Genomic DNA, 19,276 nt, shown 5'->3' with positions numbered 1-19,276 from the left:
TATATATATATATATATATATATATATCCTAGAAGTTATATTATGATATCAAGAATAATTGAATATTAGGGTTGTTGTGTCCTAGAGTATTCGTGACGATAGAAAAATATAAAGCTTGATGTCTTAATATTGTACGAAGATCTAGCACATATACATATAAAAGAGAGAGGTTGCTGCATTTATATGAGACACCAGAGTTTTTATGTGGAAACTCCTAAAAAATGGGGGAAAACTATGGGACTTTTCCAGTTTGAAGGTATTAGGCTTGTTGTGTCCTAGAGTATTCGTGACGATAGAAAAATATAAAGCTTGATGTCTTAATATTGTACGAAGATCTAGCACATATACATATAAAAGAGAGAGGTTGCTGCATTTATATGAGACACCAGAGTTTTTATGTGGAAACTCCTAAAAAATGGGGGAAAACTATGGGACTTTTCCAGTTTGAAGGAATCCATTAGTATTTGTTGTTGATTACAAATGAGGCCCTTCCCTTGGGAGAAGGCCTTGGCAGGACCATAGTCGACAGGTGACAGAGGTCGGAAAGACCGTAGTCGGGCGACAGTGGTTGATGGGACCATAGTCCACGGGAATTAAAGGTCGGAAGGACCATTATCTGGCGACGGGGGTCAAAAGGGCTGTAGTCGACGGGCGTTGGAGGTTAGAAAGATCGTAGTATGATGACAGAGATTGGAAGGATCATTGTTTGGCGACGGAGGTTGAAAGGATCGTAGTCGAAGATGGAGGTCGGAATAACCATAGTTGGCAGATGATGGAGGTCAGAAAGACTGTAGTATGGTGACAAAGGTTGGGAGGACCGTTGTCTGCCGACGAAGGTCAGAAGGATCGTAGTTAACGATGGAGGTAAGAATAACGATAGTTGGCAGACGATGGAGGTCAGAAAGACCGTAGTATGATGACAAAGTTTGGGAGGACCGTTGTTTGGCGGAGGTGGTTGGAAGGATACTAGTCGACGATGGAGGCCGGAAGGACCATAGTTCGCAGGCGAAGGAGTTCAGAAAGACCGTAGCATGGTGACAGAGGTTTGGAGGACCATTGTCTAAAGACGGAGGTCAGAAGGACCGTAGCGACGATGGAGATTGGAAGGACCATATTCGACAGACAATGAAGGTCAGAAAGACCCTAGTATGGTGACAGAGGTCGGGAAGAACGTAGGTGGCTGGGTGTAAGTCCGACAAAAGTTTGGGCATTAGCTGGTGATCCGACAGAAATCCAAGTGTTAGGTGGTGGTACGACAGAAGTCCAGGCATCAGGCGGTGGTCTGGCAGAAGTTCGAGCATCAAGCGGTGGTCCGACGGAACTCCAGGTGGTGGTGGTCTAGGTGGAGCGAGGAGGCAAGAGCGATCTCCGATCTCTCTCTTACCTCTTTTTCTTAGGCCAACCCTTTCATGAGAAAGGGGACTCTTTTTATAAATTTTTTAGAGTGGCATGAACCCTAAATAGGAAGAAGATCAAGGATATTTTGAGAGTGGTTTGTATGGACGGTCAATGTTGATTCCCTTGATCATGGACCATTTGCTGAACATTTGAATGTCTTAATGATATCGGATATTAGCGATCTTGAGCTCGTTGGAGTTTACTTGTCGAGCCGCTCTATTCAACTAGAAGCATGTCACGTTTGGAAATCTTTTGGTAATCCAAATTATGGTTTGAAACTTCCAACAACACTTAAGGTCCTTGATTTGGACTCATTTGGGCTCGGATTGAGTCGAATTTAGTGTCGTTGGATTTGTATTTCCGAGACGTTCAGTTTGATTATAAGTTTGTTGAAATCAAAGCTCGGATTGTCCCAAATTTAATTTCAGAAGTTTCCAACTTAATTTTGCCTCAAGATTCATGCGCGATCAGATAATTTTTTGATGATGTATCAAGGGTAATTCAAAAGATTAAAAAATAAGTACTTTTTATTTAATGCATATTTTTTCTTTGAATTTTGTGATATTCTATTGTTGTAATAATATTAAATTAAGGCAATTATAATTGGTGACTATGCTATAATATTTCTTCTTTTAATGCTTATGATTTAAGGCACTACAGGAAAAATATAAATTTCCAGTTAAGATTTCAACAGAAATTTAGGTTGATTTTTTTGGCAGATTTTCGATGGATTTTCGAAGGAATTTTAAATTTTTCAGAAAATAATAATTATAAATATATAAAATTCTTCATTTTTTAAAATTAAATAATTAAATTAAAATGGTTAAACTAAAATAATAAAAAAAGTTTTAATAGTTTTTATTATGTTAATTTAACTAATTAAAATAAATTAATTCGATAATTTAATAGATATTGTTAAATAGATGAAATAAAGAATTATGTATTAAAATACTCATTAAGAAAGTATAATAAAAAAAGGTAGTTAAATTGACATTTTATGCATTGTAGATCATTGGATTGATGGTGATTTAAAGTGGGCAGGGTTTGAACCACGCGTAGCACAAGTGGATTGATGGGTAGGCCTAGTTCACGGGCGGGCCTGGTTCACGGGCCTACGGAGTGTAGGCAAGTTCATGAGCCCACGGTGATAACAGGCACATTTACAGGCCGCAAAGTTCACGGGCAGGTTCACAGGCCCGCTCAGGCTAAATAACATTTTTTTAAATTTCTAAGCAAATTCCTTCCAAAGATTCTTTCCCGAAGCGTGAATTACCGTTGGAAATCCGCCGGAAATATAACTTACTTACAGATTTTATTTCTGTCGGAAAATGACATTTTTCCTGTTGTGATGCTTGAGAAATCGCTTGTACCATTCATTTGATTATTTAAATATCTTCATGATCAAACATATTCGATGGTTAGAGCCATAATTCATATGCTATTTGATACTTCAGGACATTTCAATTATGTAACATATTTTTGTTTGGGTTCTTTCATTTTAGGCTTTAATGGTGTATATTGCCCAATGCTAACCCTCAATGTAACATTTCTTAAAGCTAGATGATCAGGTACTTTGCTTGAAGTTGCGGCCAAAGTTGCTAATTCACATATTAATCCAATAGCATTTATAATAATTTATTCATAAATAATGAATCATGGATGTAATTTATGATTAGATTAAGATAATCAATAGAAAAACTTGTTTTATTTCATATTGATGTAATCATATAATATATGCCTTATATATAGTATTTCTAATTGATCATCATGGAATTTATATTTTTTACTTCATAATAAATATGATAACAAAAACTAATAGCTATTATGATAAATACCACTGGAACTCTTAAATTTATAATATGCTGTCATGATATATGTTATGTATATCTTATATAATTTTGGAGAGAGTGGAAAATTGCTTGAAAGCTCTTCTACGCTATTAAGTAACATTTTTACAATTAGTTGGAGAAAAATATTTGATCCATTCTTATGTTGATCTTCATTGTTTAAGTGTGATATGGATATTAGAAATTAGAGCAAGAGAATGTTCGAAAATCACAAGCTGATATGCTGATGCAACAAAATTAGATATTTGAGGAGTTGCAAAAAATGGGGGAGCATTTTAGTGGAAAACAGTCAGCATCGACAGAGGAGAATGATGACACAGATTTTGACAACACTATATGTGTTTGTAAATTTTACGTTGAGTTTTTATTGTATAAGAACTAGACATTTATTGTAGCTAGAAGTATTTGAACATTTGCTTTTATTTGAATGTGTAATTACTTCAGCATTAATATTCTTGTGCAATGTTGAAATGTGATTGTAGAAATGTTGAAATTAACTATTTTGATTGACTGTGATTGTAGAAATGTTATATTGTACAATAATTGAGGCAAGGCCGTAAAGTTTTTTTTTTGGTTGTGCTAAAGGTTTCCGATGGATTCCGGTGAAAAAAAAATAGAAAATGACGATACAACGAGTTTGGTGATCTATTTATGGTGATCATTATCTGCCATAATTACATGTTTTTTGTTACTTAAACATTTTTAATTCTTACATAAAAAAACATGTTCCGTGGTTTACTTTCGATTTCTGTTTAAACATTCCTTATCTTTTTTACTATGTTCTGAATTAATAAAGTAATGCGTCTAACAAAAATCTTTATGATTATACCATAATCAAAAGTGAAGATAGAGTTAGAGTTTAAGGATTTAAAAACAAGACATTGGAAGTAATTAGCATGCCATTGTCATTCTGCTGGCTACTTTCATTATCACTACCGCTCTTGTGTATATGAACTAGAGATATTTATTAAATTGGTAACATGATATACTTTTTTGTGTTATAACATATAACAAAATTATTAACAAGTTCTATAATTTTTTGTTAACTTTGTATATGAACTTGGGATTTATTGATTGAGTACCATTAATTTACAAGATGTGAAACTTAAATGATTTTTTTTTTCCTTCCAAATTACATGGAGGACAATTTATCATAAATGTTGATGGCTAACTTTAGCAATTGTATGCTTGTATACATATAGACATATAATAAAATATAAATATCTAGGTGTCAATTAATCTTCCAATAATATCATTTGATAATAAAATTTGTCTTCATTAAATTTACAAGTTACATGCTCATTTTGTGTTTGGCTAATTCTCAAATCCTTATCTTCCAAGCAATTTTCTTCATATTGTAACATTACACTTCAATAATATGTATTGATTATCAAAAAAATCATATAATGTTAAAAAACAAAACTATCTACAAATAAACAAATCTACAAAATCACCATCATTGGAGAAGTAACGTATATCATCATCCCAAAAAAAAATCAGATTTTTATACAAAATACATTAGTGTTTTAGAAACAAGAATGATTAACAGCCACTTGAACTTAATCACAATTAAGACAAAGTAATGATTTATATGAAAGAAGTAAAGAAACTAATAATAAACCTTCGTTTAGAATCACAAGCCTATAATTATAATTTACTTAATTTACACTTGTTACTAACTTTAAGGCTTAACAGAAAATATAAGTTTATTCAATCATCAAGGTACTTTTATAATGCTTTCAAAGATGCAAGAAATCAAGTTAATCATCAATGAAACTGAAACAAGAAAACTTAAGAAAATCTCTCAGATTTTATGAGAACCAAAAATATTATGAGCAAACACTTAAAAATTCTACCCTTAATTATTTCTTTGTTATAAAAAAAAAATGACAACTTAAAATTATTCGAAAATAACAATATCTAAGTTAAGAGGCGATGATTCAAATACCTTTGTAAACCTAACAAAAATTTGATCCATAGAGAGCTCATAAAAAAAAAAATGTAGATCTTGCAAATGGAAGGGGAGCAATGGTTAAATTTGTTATCTATACGAGCAAAAGAGACGGAGACTTCCATTTAATTTCTTTGAATTTAATCGTACAACAGCTGCTGTTGCATTAATCGTACAAAATAGAGGGAGATGAACATGAACAGGGGTTCGGAAGTTACCAACTATATAGAGAGATGGCAGTTCCGAACTGAGATTGAACAAGCAGGCTGGGATTTTCGCTTGGATTGTGCGAATTGGAGCAAGGAGGTGAATAGGTTTCGTGCGTGTGAATTGAAAAAAGACGATCGAACCTGAAGCTTTGCTTGGGCTTCTTACACGATCCAGAGAAGATGAAGGCTATTCACGAGAGAGAGAGGCGGACTCAGAAGTCTATTTTTGCGAACTGGCCGAGGAGAGGGAGCAGTTTCGAATTTAAGGGAGATGAAAGGACTTGTGCGAGTGAATGAATCGTGAGTGAGGGAGAGAGAGAGAGAGCAGTTTTGCCAAAACAACCTTGGAAGAGGAGTTCGGTTCTGCAGAGATGGAGGCAGTTCGTGTGTATGGAGAAAGGGATTGTGGGGGCTGGGTTCATGCGAATTAGAGAGTGAGGGAAAGGAGCGGAAGTTACAGTTAGCGGATGAAAGAGTAGAATGGGCTGGAGTTTGAATTGTAGAGAAGATCGTGGGGGGGTTTGGGCTGGAGATGTGCGGGTGAGAGAGAGATGGGAGTTCATTCTCTCTGTGAATAGAAGAGCAGTTTTACCGAAATATGAGGGAGTGAGGCTGATTTTGGTTTTGTGTGTGTAGAGAGGAGAGATATCGGGATGAGTGGGTTTGAGATTTTTAAGTTGATATTGACTCATTGTGACCTTTTTGTTAAACTGAAATGATAGTAATCTGGTATGTGAATAATGGTATTGGCTTATAGTTTTGGCAGTTTTATCAACTAAAAATTTGTGGACGTTAAGAGAGGAAGTGAGTGAGAAGTAATGATTCTTCTGGACAGACAACCTAGGGATTTAAGTGTAGATTGGAGTTGAGTTAAACCCAACTAAGCTCGAAGACATTCAATTAGATTATTATGACCGAAATCATATTAGATTTAGATTGAAAAATAGAGTTGAGCGATAGGTTTGAGTCGATGCTACGTCACTGGGCGTCCACCTAAGGGAAATCCTGCGGGTGACGTCTATTCTAGGTTAGGAAGACCTAGGTGCTAGAGATGAACTCGGGGAATTTGACCTCAAATAATGAGGACAATAGTGAGTTTTAACATATTAAGTTTTGAGGTAAATTTTTAGAAGGCAGATTGAGTTTGAAATAAGACACCACCCAAAAATTTTGCCCACATTTTGCGAAAACTTTATGATATGGGTTCTAGTTTCTTATAGGTGCAAGCCCCTATAGTTAATTACCTCTCTCGATAACGAGAGAGAATTTTTGATTAAGTCTAGTCTTCATTGAATAAGTCATATCTGTATATATGTGATATCCGACATATAGTAGCAGCATTGGTTTGGTATTTGAAATTTTGATATTTAAAATTGGAAATTTCATCATCTTGCGCTTAAAGCAGATGGTGGGGGAAGTGATGATGAACCCAATCAAGATCTCATGGTTCTGTCATCCCAGGTCATTATGTTTCTTTGTCTACTTAGTTAGACAAGGTAATTGACACAACCTGACAGAAGGATCATTGTCGACAATCATGGGTTACTTCGTTCAAAGGTAACTTGTATACCTAGGGTGAATATTTTTTCAAGGGGATAAATTTGAATCCACAGTAGCTGATAGAGGGCTTTGTTCCCAATCAATCATATCATATTTATTCACATCTCAAGAATTTGATGTCATTGGGGAGCATATGGGCTCTAACCTAAACTGTAATTTAGTAGTGGCATTTGGTGGCAAACAACCTGGTTTAGAGGGTCCCGATCATAATGTTTACTTGTGGTACCATTTGGAAGAAAAATTATCAGTTAGAGGATACATGCCACATCTTTACTGACAGAAGGTTGATTGAGTATGAGCAAACACTTTCTCTTTGTGAGCAGAAGTGTATTTTCCAAATTTATCCACCTTAACAAATTATTGTGAAGGGTGGAAGAGTTTTTCTTTAAGTGTTTTGGTGATTTTATTTTAATTTTAAGTATTTAGATTTTAGCATTTTTTCAGTTTTGTATTTTTTAGGTATTTGAGTTGTATTTGAATATTTGAAATTAATCCCTCTGGTTGAGATCTATGGTCAATACGACTATCATCAGGGTATTTATGGGCTATTTCATTTATGGACCGAACCCTATTAACTCTGTTGATTTGTTGAAAAAAGATCTTTTTAGTTGTTGGCTTTATGCCGTCATTTAGTGAATTTTTATGATTGTAGAACTTTAAGGCCTAAGATAAATGTATAAAACCAAGTATTCGGGTCGATGTCGCGACCTTATATTCGTTCACTGGTTCAAGTCGCGTTGACTCCCGTCCTATCAAGGAGAAGTATTGGACTTGAACATAGGTTCATTTCTTGACCTGCGTAACATCCTCAGATGTCACGTGTGTAAATATAACATGCTCATCGGGGCCCGTACGAGTATTTAGGGGGCATATTTAATTATTATCGATTGAACTTTGTCGACTCTATCTAATTGCTGATAAAAAATCAGGTTCATTATCGACTTTATATTGTTATTAGTAAATTTTCATTGTTGTAGGCCTTGAAGGATGAATATGAATGTATAAAATAAATATTCTTGTTGATATCGTTATCGTATATTTATTTGATGGTTTGAGCCATGTCGACTCCTATTTACCCATACAGAAGAATCAGGCTCAAACTTGGGTTCATCATTTGTACGTCACGTGTGTACCCGTAACACTCTTGCTGGAGCCCATACGAGTACATACTTTCATGTAATTATGTGTATACATATTGTAGTGAACGTGTAGGGGTTTTTTTCGTAGTTGTTTATTGAACCTTGTTAACTGTCAAATTGCTGACAGAAGATTGGGTTTGTAGTAGGCTTCAGGTCTTTATTGGTGAATTTTCATTATTTATGGACCTTAAAGACCTAATATGAACATACAAAATCAAATATCCTGATCAATTCCATGACTGTTTATTGGTTCAAGTTGTATTGGCTCATGTCCTATCAAGGAGAAGGACTGGACTTAAACTTAAGTTCATTTCTTGACCTGTACAACATCCCGGACATCATGTATGTAACACACTCATTTGGGCACATGCGAGTATTTAGGGGATATTTTTATAATTATCCATTGAACCTTATCGACTCTGTCTAAATATTGACAGAGGATCGTGTTTATTGCAAGCTTTTATGCTTTTAGTTATAAATTTTCTTGCGGATTTTCCTTGAAGTCCTAACATTAATATATAAAATAAATATCTTGATCGATATCACTACTATATATTTGTTTGATGTTTGAGCAATGTCGACTTCCATCTACCCACATAGAATGATCGGGTTCAAACTTGGGTTCATCATTTGACCCGCACAGTATCCCTAGACATCACGTATATCCATAGTACACTCGTCGAGGCCCATATGAGTATTTAGGGGGCATTTTGAAATATTTGATGTTGATAAGCATTGTGGGCAACTGTTATTTGAATACAATGTTCTATTTGGAAGCTCGTACATGCCTGCTATCCATTTAAAGGTATGTTGCAGATTCTATGGCATGACGTCATACTATGGGTTACTCATTATTTTTTATAGGTAGACTGCCATGCACTAACAAATCTTTTGCTATTGCCTATGGATGCTACCATCTACTATAGCTCCCTTGTATATTTCTTATGGATGGCATATTGGATGTATGATGGGTCTTTTAAAATCGTTATGATAGCTTGTAGGTGTGTTTATAATTGATACAGTCTTTGGTCTTTGCAGTACATCCTCTATTGTCGCCTGTAGGTAGGTATATATATTCATTCATAGATTAGAGTTGACTATATGATATCATATTTACTGAAGTCCCTCTGCATAGACCCAAAGGTGGAATGTAGTGTGTAAATCTCTATTCATAGAGGACCCATATATATTACAGATCTTCATCATTGCTTGCAAATGAATCTCAAATAAGTATCAAAATGTGATGGAGATTCATCATATTTGTAGCATATCTCCTATCGTCACTTGTAGGCACAGTCAATGTGTTCATCTATTATTTTTTATTGACTACTGGTTGAGCTACATTTTTCGTCAGCACCTTCATCCATATCAACCAACGAATCATCACATTCATCCTATGTCAACTGCCACATTTTTCATGTGTTGTGCATGTGCTGATATCTGTTGCTACTATTTCACATCTATTGATAGATGATGCATCATATATGCATATATTTTCATGGGGGTCTATCATGTTTGTAACACTCTATCATTGCTGCTTACATATAAACTGCATCAGCTGTTGTTATTTATAAGCGTTGCATTACAGTCATTTCAAGCCTTCTGTTTTTTGCTTGTATACGAATTATTATGTTAATCTCCACTCCTCTAAACTTGTTGGTAAGAAGATTACCATATCTATTTCGTATCAATTGTCACTACATTCGAGGGAAATAATATGACAACTTATAAATTGTTGTTGACTGCCAGTGAGTTATGTCCACAACCCTCATCTTTTCATTAGTGTTTGCAAGGAGCCTTTTACATTCATAGCAAATCAATCATCATTGCTTGCGAAGTAGGATGATATATGCATTTGCTAGCTGATGTTGGTTTTTGGGTGTGTGATGATCATCGCCCATTTCTCTGTATGCATTGGTTGACAAATTGCTACCTTCCTTGAATATCAACCTTCAAAGTTCATGGATATCAAGATTCTTTGCTTGTATGATAATTAACATCTGTCGTAGGGACGCCACTACATTTATTGTGCATCCATCACGCTCTACTTGTGAGCAAAACACTACGTATTCTCATGTTGTCATCCATATGTGGCTCGTTGTATGCATGTTTAATCTCCTACAATGATTCATAGGACCTTATATGTATTACAAACAAGTTGTCATCTGCTTGCAGGTTGTGTGTTCATTAGATTGTAAGTTGAGATCAACCGCATGGAGACTGTTGTATTCATTGCATATCTTAGTTATCGCTTACAAGTAATATGTTGTATACACCATATGCCATTTGCTATGCTGCTAGATGATTTGTAAATGAAATTGCCTCGCTTCCTACTAGCATTTGCATATTAATTGATATGATTTTCATATTCAATAAAAGTTTGCATTGTTATATGTCAACTTGCATTGACTGTGGGAGGATCACACTCCAACTTACACTTTTTTGTGAATTGCTTGGAATTGTGTTTGACATAAGTTTCCCATTCGCTTATTGATATTCATCATAAGGCCTTCATTATTAGAGTCTTTGAGTCACTTATTTTCATTTGTATATTGATTAGTTAAGTGTCACGAGTCTTCTTGGTTTCATTGTTCATTGTACATGTGCACTTGGAGGAATTATTACGTCCTCTGACCTAACGTAGAGCTACTTTTGACCGCCAATAACATCTCGCTACGTGCTCTTACTCTTTACCACGCTGCCCGACGACTTGACCCGTAGCGGAACCTGGGAATGCTATGTTCATGATTTTCTCGATATTGATTGGTATTTGCTCGGTATTGCTTTGCAAAAATGAGAAATACCGCTCTGTGAAGACCAAAACCATGCAAATACCGAGTTGTACCGAGTTTTTTACAACTCGGTACAACTTGGTATTTTCTCAGGATTTGCTCGGTATTGCTAGAGATTTGCTCGGTATTGCTAGGTATTTTCTCGATATTGCTAGAAAAAACTAAGTACAACTCGGTACAACTCAGTATTTGCTCAGGATTTGCTCGGTATTGCTAGGGATTTGCTCGATATTGCTAGGTATTTGCTCGGTATTGCTAGAAAAAACTCAGTACAACTCGGTACAACTCGGTACAACTCAGTATTTGCTCAGGATTTGCTCGGTATTGCTAGGGATTTGCTCAGTATTGCTAGGTATTTGCTCGGTATTGCTAGAAAAAACTAGGTACAACTTGGTATTTGCTCGGTATTGCTAGGTATTTGAAATATATCCAAAAGGTGATGGGATGTTGTTCGGCTCGTCAAGGATTTTAAAAAACGCACGTGAGAGAACCCAAAAAACAGCGGGTCGGGTCGGCGACTTTTCTTCATGCTACGTGGCGCTAATACATTGGTGGCCGAACGTAGATTAACGTACGTTCACCGGACCTAATAAAAGTTTGTGCACTTGAGAGCTTGATCACAAGTCTCCCTTTACTTTGTATATTTAATTTTTATTCTTTTTCCAATTACAAATTTTTTATTTTAAATATTAAGTTCAATTCTCTATGCTTATTTAAGTTTTGTTCTTTGTTCTCAATTCAAAATCAAGTCTAAGTACAGTCTCATGTTGTCCTTTTATTCAAGTTCAGGTCCTCTGTATTTGTTCTGAATTTTGGCAGGCTCCCGACGTCTCTCCTATTTAGGAAAAATTCTAAGAGTCTAGGTCTCCCGTCACACTAAAGAAAAACGTGTACAATAGATGTCAGGCAACACCGTGGCCGTAAATTTTCAATCCTACCATGTTACGAGAGCATGTACGAGTCTTCAAAGTACTTGCTCGAAATACGCAATTCTTTCCCCCGCCACGCTACGCGAGTGCTTAAATGTACTTAGAAGAGTCCTCGCCACGCTACAAGAGTGTGTACAGAGCCTACCAGCCTTGCCAAAAGAGCCGTACTGGGTTCCCTTCCCACCACGCAAGAGAAAAGCATGTATAGGCAATTTTCCGATGCAACGCGATTGCCCTATCAGTGTCAACGACGATGAAGATGCACTAAAACTTTTTTTCTTTTTCCTTTTCTCTTTTTTATACCATTTCATTTTTTTGTTGAATTTTATTTCTTCTCTTTTTTTAATATATTTTTCTCACTTTTCTCTCTCTCTCTCTCTCTCTATTACATGCCAATTGTGGAACTACTGCACAGTCTGTCGACTCTTTCCTCTTTTAATTTTGTAAGCACTTGCTTATACTGTAATAGAAGGAAGAAATCAATATTCTCTTTTTTGAAATATTTTCCCTCATTTTTTAATCAAAATTAAAAAAAATGTATTATCTTTCACTAATATAATTAATAATTAGAATTATTTATAGGGATAAAATTAATTATTTTATTTTTTATCAGAAAAAAATATAATTTAAATTTTGATAATATAAATTTTTATTCACATTCACATGGAATAAAACCAATTATCCCAAATCTCGACTGCAATTTGTTCTTTAGAAAATTATTTGAAATATTTTAAGTTACAATATTGCATCAGATTTCCATCTATGTGACAAACTCCATTTTTGTGAATTGTACTAAGTGCCATAAAAATTTCTAATTGCAATTAGCATTTTCTCACATAAATAGGCACTTCGTTTTAAGTGTCATTTCCCTTCATAAGATTGTGTTGGGAAACTAACCCACATAGAGTCTACAAACAAGGAAGAAAAAATGCAGTGAAAAAAAAAGTATCATTATTCAATGTGAAAAATTTTGAAATCTGAAAAAGACCCTAGAATTACACAACACCAAGAAATTCACTATGAAAATTGGGAGAATTTATATACATCTCTTTCTTTCTCGCTCTCACCTTTTCTCTCTTTATTTCTTGCAATATTCTCTACACATAATAGATAAAGATACAAACATAAAATTAACCAAGGGGCACAACACTTGCAACATTGCGGCACCAGGCTTGGAGTGCGTCGACACTCCACTTTATGTCTCTAGTCTGATTGTCAGCATAATAGCGTGAAAATCTAGAGTGTTGTGACGTTCTTCTATGTCTATCTCCAACTCGACTATGTAGCGTCGCAATGCTGTACAAAAAAAAAAGGTACAAAACACCATAACCCAAGCACATGGAGGACCCATACAACCCCTCAACGAGCTCATCCAACATAATTTAGGTCTCATACAATAATACAACTTGATTGATCGACACATTAAGATTCTACACAGAGCTAAAAATTTGTTTTATTTGTGAGTTAGATTTTTCTATTTTGTAAAATAAATTACCAATTTTGTAAAAAAATCTAATTATTCGATATAAAATTCGCTAATTAACTGATAATTATCTGGTGCCCTAAACTAAATTCTCACTAATAATACTATCAAAATTTTTTTGTTCTTTTTATTATTCCTTAAAGAACAAGTTATATAGTGGGAAAGCTGCAAGCATATTCTAACTTTTCAACACTCATCATTAGTTGTTATGTTTATACTTGATCAAACATAGGGCCAAATCCAACGGCCGACACCTTTCAACAAATTTGGATTGATAGGAATCCAAATAATTTATAAATTAAACTTAGGAAAAATCAACAAGTTGATAAAATAAGAACAAGCCCAAGCAATAGATATTTTTTTCCTTCTTTATAGGCCAAAACCCTTATTTTATCATTTCTTCCATCACCTAATATTCCCTTAAAACAATAAATTATATTCTAAACTATTTTTCTAAAACCCCCATTATGCAAAATAATCCACCGCCTATAAATCCCCACCTCCACTTGGCTTACTCCAAATTATCCTAAGCAGAGCTTCAAAGTTCTATTCTCATGGCAACTTCTTCTCTACTCTCCTCTTATATTATTCTCAATCTTTTCTTCTTTTTGCTTCTAATAGAGATGAATTTTCTAGTATCAGTGCGAGAGGTTGTCGGAGAACGCCATGTCATCGATGTCAAGTCACTGTTGCCGAGCAACTCCTGCTCCATGCCTGAAAAAAGTTTGCGAGCAATTTAAATAATTTCTTAATACCCTATTGGACACTATTTTTTTCATAAATTAATTAGAATAATAATAGAATGTTGATTAGCAGTTTAGGATCAAATCAAAATTTATAGCTATTTTCCTATTTTGATTTTTTTATAGTCATGGCTAGTTTATTATTCAATTATATGTCTTTTGCATGTAGCCATATACTGTAGTTTAGATACATTTTGATCAAATGAAAAAAGTCTTGTAGATGAGTTTATTTTTAGTAGTTGGATGTTTTAGTAGCTATGTAGCATGTAGTTTATTTAAAATAAATATTGTAAGTGAATCTAAAACATTCTAGAACTAGATCATGCGATTTGCCTGTTAGCGTAATAGCGTGAAAATCTAGAGTGTTGTGGCATTTTTCTCTGCCTATCTCCAACTCGACTATATAGCGTCACAATGTTGTACGAAAAAAAAAGGTACAAAACACCATAACCCAAGCACATGGAGGACCCATACAACCCCTCAACGAGCTCATCCAACATAATTTAGGTCTCATACAGTAATACAACTTGATTGATCGACACATTTAGATTCTACACAGAGCTAAAAATTTGTTTTATTTGTGAGTTAGCTTTTTCTATTTTGTAAAATAAATTACCCATTTTGTAAAACAATCTAATTATTTGATATAAAATCCGCTAATTAACTAATAATTATCTAGTGCCCTAAACTAAATTCTCACTCAGAATACTATCAAAACATTGTTTGTTTTTTTTATTATTCCTTAAAGAATAAGTTATATAGTGGGAAAGCTGCAAGCATATTCTAACTTTTCAACACTCATCATTAGCAGTTATGTTTATACTTGAACAAACATAGGGCCAAATCTGACGGACGGCACCTTTCAACAAATTTGGATTGATAGGAATCCAAATAATTTATAAATTAAACTTAGTAAAAAATCAACAAGTTGATAAAATAAGAACAAGCCCAAGCAATAGATATTTGTTTCCTTCTTTATAGGCCAAAACCCTTATTTTATCATTTGTTCCACCACCTAATCTTCCCTTAAAAAATTAAATTATATTCTAAACTATATTTCTAAAAACCCCATTATGCACAATAATCCACTGCCTATAAATCCCTACCTCCACTTGGCTTACTCCAAATTATCCTAAGTAGAGCTTCAAAGTTTTATTCTCATGGCAACTTCTTCTCTACTCTCGTGTTATATTATTCTCAATCTCTTCTTCTTTTTGCTTCTAATAGAGATGAATTTTCCAGTACCAGTGCGAGAGGTTGCCGGAGAACACCATGTCATCGACGTCAAGTCACTGTTGCCGAGCAACTCCTACTCCATGCCTGAGAAAAGTTTGCAAGCAATTTAAATAATTTCCTAATACCCTCTTGGAGACTATTTTTTCATAAATTAATTAGAATAATAAAAGAATGTTGATTAGCAGTTTAGGATCAAATCAAAATTTATAGGCATTTTCCTATTTTGATTTTTTATAGTCATGGCTAGTTTATTATTCAGTTATATAGCTTTTGCATCTAGCCATATACTGTAGTGTAGATACATTTTGATAAAATGAAAAAAAAGTCTTGTAGATGAGTTTATTTTTAGTAGTTGAATGTTTTAGTAGCTCTGTAGTATGTAGTTTATTTAAAATGAATATTATAAGTGAATCTAAAACATTCTAGAACTAGATCATGCGATTTGCTTGTCACAGCTCATCACGATGGGACCTGTCCTGATCGGGTTGAATTGTGACAAGCTTTTGTGGTATCACAAGATTTTTTTTATTTTTTTTTTATTTTTTTGGGGTGAAATGTTAGCATTGTAATGCTCAAAATACAAGCATGAGTATATAAGGCATGTTCTTTGAATTTGTTAACAAGATCTTACACTTCATATCTAGAATTTGTATTGTCAATATGTCACTGCACAACATTCACTAGGTAACATAGATATCGTAAGCTTAAACGTGATGCTAAAGCAAAAAAAAAAAAAAAACCTCATTACATACATTAATTAGTTGTTACAATTGTGACAGGCACAACCCCTTCCAGGTTCAACGTGGTCCACTGGCACGGCCTGTGCTCTTCCCGGGCGCACAAGGACAAGCCGTCCCATATGGAGCTTCTCCGACGGGACCAAGAACGCGTCAATTACATCCAACGCCGGGTCGCCAACGCCAATGTACGCCTCAACCCTGTTGGTGGTTCTCTTTTTTCAAGAGTTCCGGTAAGCATCATTCTTAGTGAATCCAGCAGCTACATCGTCAATATAGGCCTAGGCACCCCTACCAAGTCCTTGTCACTTATGCTCGACACCGGTACCGATCTCACTTGGACCCAATGTGTCCCTTGTGTTAACTGCTACCCCCAAACAAACCCATTTTATGACTCTACCCTTTCCTCCACCTTCAACGACATCTTATGCAACTCCGACTATTGTACCGAACTCAAAAAATTTCGTTGCTCCTCTAAATCCACATGTCTCTACTTGGAAGAATATCTCGACCATTCTAGTACTAATGGCTCCCTAATTCAAGACACATTGACATTCTCCTCTGATACTATACATAACTTCCGCTTCGGTTGTGGACATAACAACACCGGAGATTTCAGAAAAGAAGATGGGTTATTAGGCCTCGGTCGGGGAGCTGCTTCAATTATTTCCCAAACAGCTCAATTTTATAACAAGGTATTCTCATATTGTCTACCATCAGGGTCCAATGAAATTGGATATCTCGAACTAGGTAGGTCTGTCCCTGGTGTGAAGTATACACCGATGCTAACCAACCCAAATTTTCCATCCTTGTACTTCCTCAAGCTCATTGCCATTTCTATTGCGGGTACAAGGCTCGCCTTTTCACCTATTGAAACGGTATTGGACTCTGGTTCATCGATTAGCTACCTGCCACCCACTGTCTACTCCTCCCTTCGCAGCATTTTCCAAGAAGAAATGATTAATTACCCGATGGCGCCGCCACTAGACAATCTCGACACATGTTATGACCTCACTGGCCACTCTGATGTGGGCGTGCCGGAGATTGTGTTGATCTATGATGGCGAAGTGACGGTTTCCTTAGATGGCTCGGGGATACTTTATATGACTAGTTCATCTCAAGCGTGCTTAACCTTCGCTAAAACAAATGATGAGGTTATTGTTGCGGTTATTGGTAATATGCATCAACGTAGGTTCAATGTAGTCTATGATGTGGGGAACTCAAGAATTGGCTTTCGGAGTAATGGTTGTAACTAGTGATGGATTGATCAAGTTGATTGGGTTAAATGTAATGTATTGATGTAGCTATAATGAATAGGTTTCATCATGTTGGTTATAAAATCGGGGCATGTGGGACAATAAATGTAGTCATGAAAAAAAGAAGTTCAATTGTATCCAAAATTTATGAAATAATTAAATATCAAATGAAGAAAACATTATATGAGTTTATGAAAGCCATTAAGATGTGCTTAATTTATTTATAATTAAGGGGAAATGATGACTAATTGTTGGAGGTTGGAATTTTGATTATTAGAGATAAAATGTCATCTTTCTTTGCAGAAGAGGTTTTACTTAAAAAGAATGAAGACTACTTGTTGAGATGATTTTTGTTCAGTATCAGACTTTTACAAAGTAAAATCATCAATATTTTTTTCTTCAACTTAACCCTTTTGGTTCTCATTTTGGCTTCAATTTTCATTTTTGTTCTGGTCTGTAAATGGAAGCATTTAAGGCTTGTGAGTTTTGCCAACCCATTAGGCTATACAACTTAACACCTTAAAGCTTTGATGCAACTAATCCCATATTCCTTAAATATGGGGACATTTAGTCTAATTTAGGCAAACTCACATACATATCACTTACGCAACCTTAGAACACAAGACCTCTGGTTGATAGCCAAAACCCCCAACCAACAGATAATTGAGAGTTGCGTAATGATCAATTATGTGATTTACATTTTTGTAATTTTAAAGAATTTTTTTCCAAATATTATGCTCCCACACGAAAAAAATTCTGACTCTGCCACTATCTGCATGCATCATGTATATGTAGGTTCATCCATAATTATTATACAATTCTCAAATCTATGTTCACCCAAAATAAAAAAAAGTTCTAATCTCCAGCTCAAGCTTCTGTGAGTGGGGCCAAAGCCATCGCCATTGGAGCCCTTTCCAAAGTGTCTTAAATGAAATTTTGTACTTCATATGATCAGTGATAAAATTTGATATGTTCCAAACACATTAAGCTTTTATAGTAAAATAAGAGGGTGAATTAAGGGGGAATGAGCGGACTAATGCTCTCACTTGAAATAATTTTTAAGTTTTTATATTTCATTTAATTTCAGTTATATAAATAGAATTTTTATAAAAAAATAATCTAAATAAAAATTCTATTTTATGAACCCTCTAAAATTTTAGAATTTAAAATTATAAATAGCTATTGAAGGAATATTGATAAAATTTTTAAAATAATTAATTTGTGTGTCTGATTAAAAAAGAATACGACTCTGCCATTATCAAAGAGAAACTCTATATCACCAACAAGCTCTTACGATATTGATTCGGAGCAGAGTTATGATACCATGGCACTGATTTCATTCTTTGATGGACATCTGCTCATCGAAGACTACTAGGAATAGGAACGTGACGTTGAGACCTTCCTTGAGTACATGGAGGTCAAACTGGACAAATAAATGAAGTATGTTGCTTGTTAGGGGTGTCAAAACTAGGTCATGGGTCGAACCAGAGTTGACCCTGACCCGGGTCTAAACGGGTCAACCCGAACTTGACCCATTTTTATAAACATGTCACTTTTCAGAACATAAACCCGACCCGAGCTGGGTTCGGGTCGACCCGGATTGACCTACTGACCCGTTTTCACAGATGCGACAATTAACAGGAATCTAACTCAGGCAGCAAATTCAAAAATGAAACCACGACTTCTAGGTTAATAACTTGCAACGAAGACAACAAACCAGGGAAACAAAGATATCAACCAAGGCAAACCAACCTAGGCAACCAAGACATCAAGTCAGCAATACAGGCAAATCATTAAAAATCAATAAACTTTATGTTTTTACAAACTTATAAATTATAAAAAATTACAAATTGTCAAATTATACATCATAATTCATAAATATTAAATTAACAAATAAATTACAAATCCCATATAACAAGTTACAAACATATAATTTCACAAATTACAAATAATAAAGTAGTAAATTATAATTTACAAATATAAGTTTGACTATTTA

General features: G+C 34.8%; 1 protein-coding gene across 1 annotated transcript; it reads left to right on the top strand.

The window, feature by feature from the left end:
* Positions 1-15,280: 15,280 nt before the first annotated feature.
* On the top strand, positions 15,281-17,280 carry LOC110096913 (aspartyl protease family protein At5g10770-like). Its single transcript, XM_020823064.1, has 2 exons — positions 15,281-15,380; positions 16,067-17,280. Exons 1-2 carry the CDS (start codon positions 15,281-15,283, stop codon positions 17,278-17,280), a joined length of 1,314 nt encoding a protein of 437 aa, XP_020678723.1.
* The last annotated feature ends 1,996 nt before the right edge of the window (positions 17,281-19,276 follow it).

The sequence above is a fragment of the Dendrobium catenatum genome, unplaced genomic scaffold (assembly GCF_001605985.2).
Source record: "Dendrobium catenatum unplaced genomic scaffold, ASM160598v2 fragScaff_scaffold_153, whole genome shotgun sequence".
Lineage (NCBI taxonomy): Eukaryota > Viridiplantae > Streptophyta > Magnoliopsida > Asparagales > Orchidaceae > Dendrobium > Dendrobium catenatum.
This window is presented reverse-complemented; position numbering and strand designations above follow the sequence as displayed.

Excerpts from the sequence above, each read along its gene's own strand:
- LOC110096913 (XM_020823064.1), top strand. The coding sequence starts at position 15,281 with ATGAATTTTCCAGTACCAGTGCGAGAGGTTGCCGGAGAACACCATGTC. Across the intron at positions 15,381-16,066 it reads CTACTCCATGCCTGAGAAAA|GCACAACCCCTTCCAGGTTC; the intron begins GTTTGCAAGCAA and ends CAATTGTGACAG.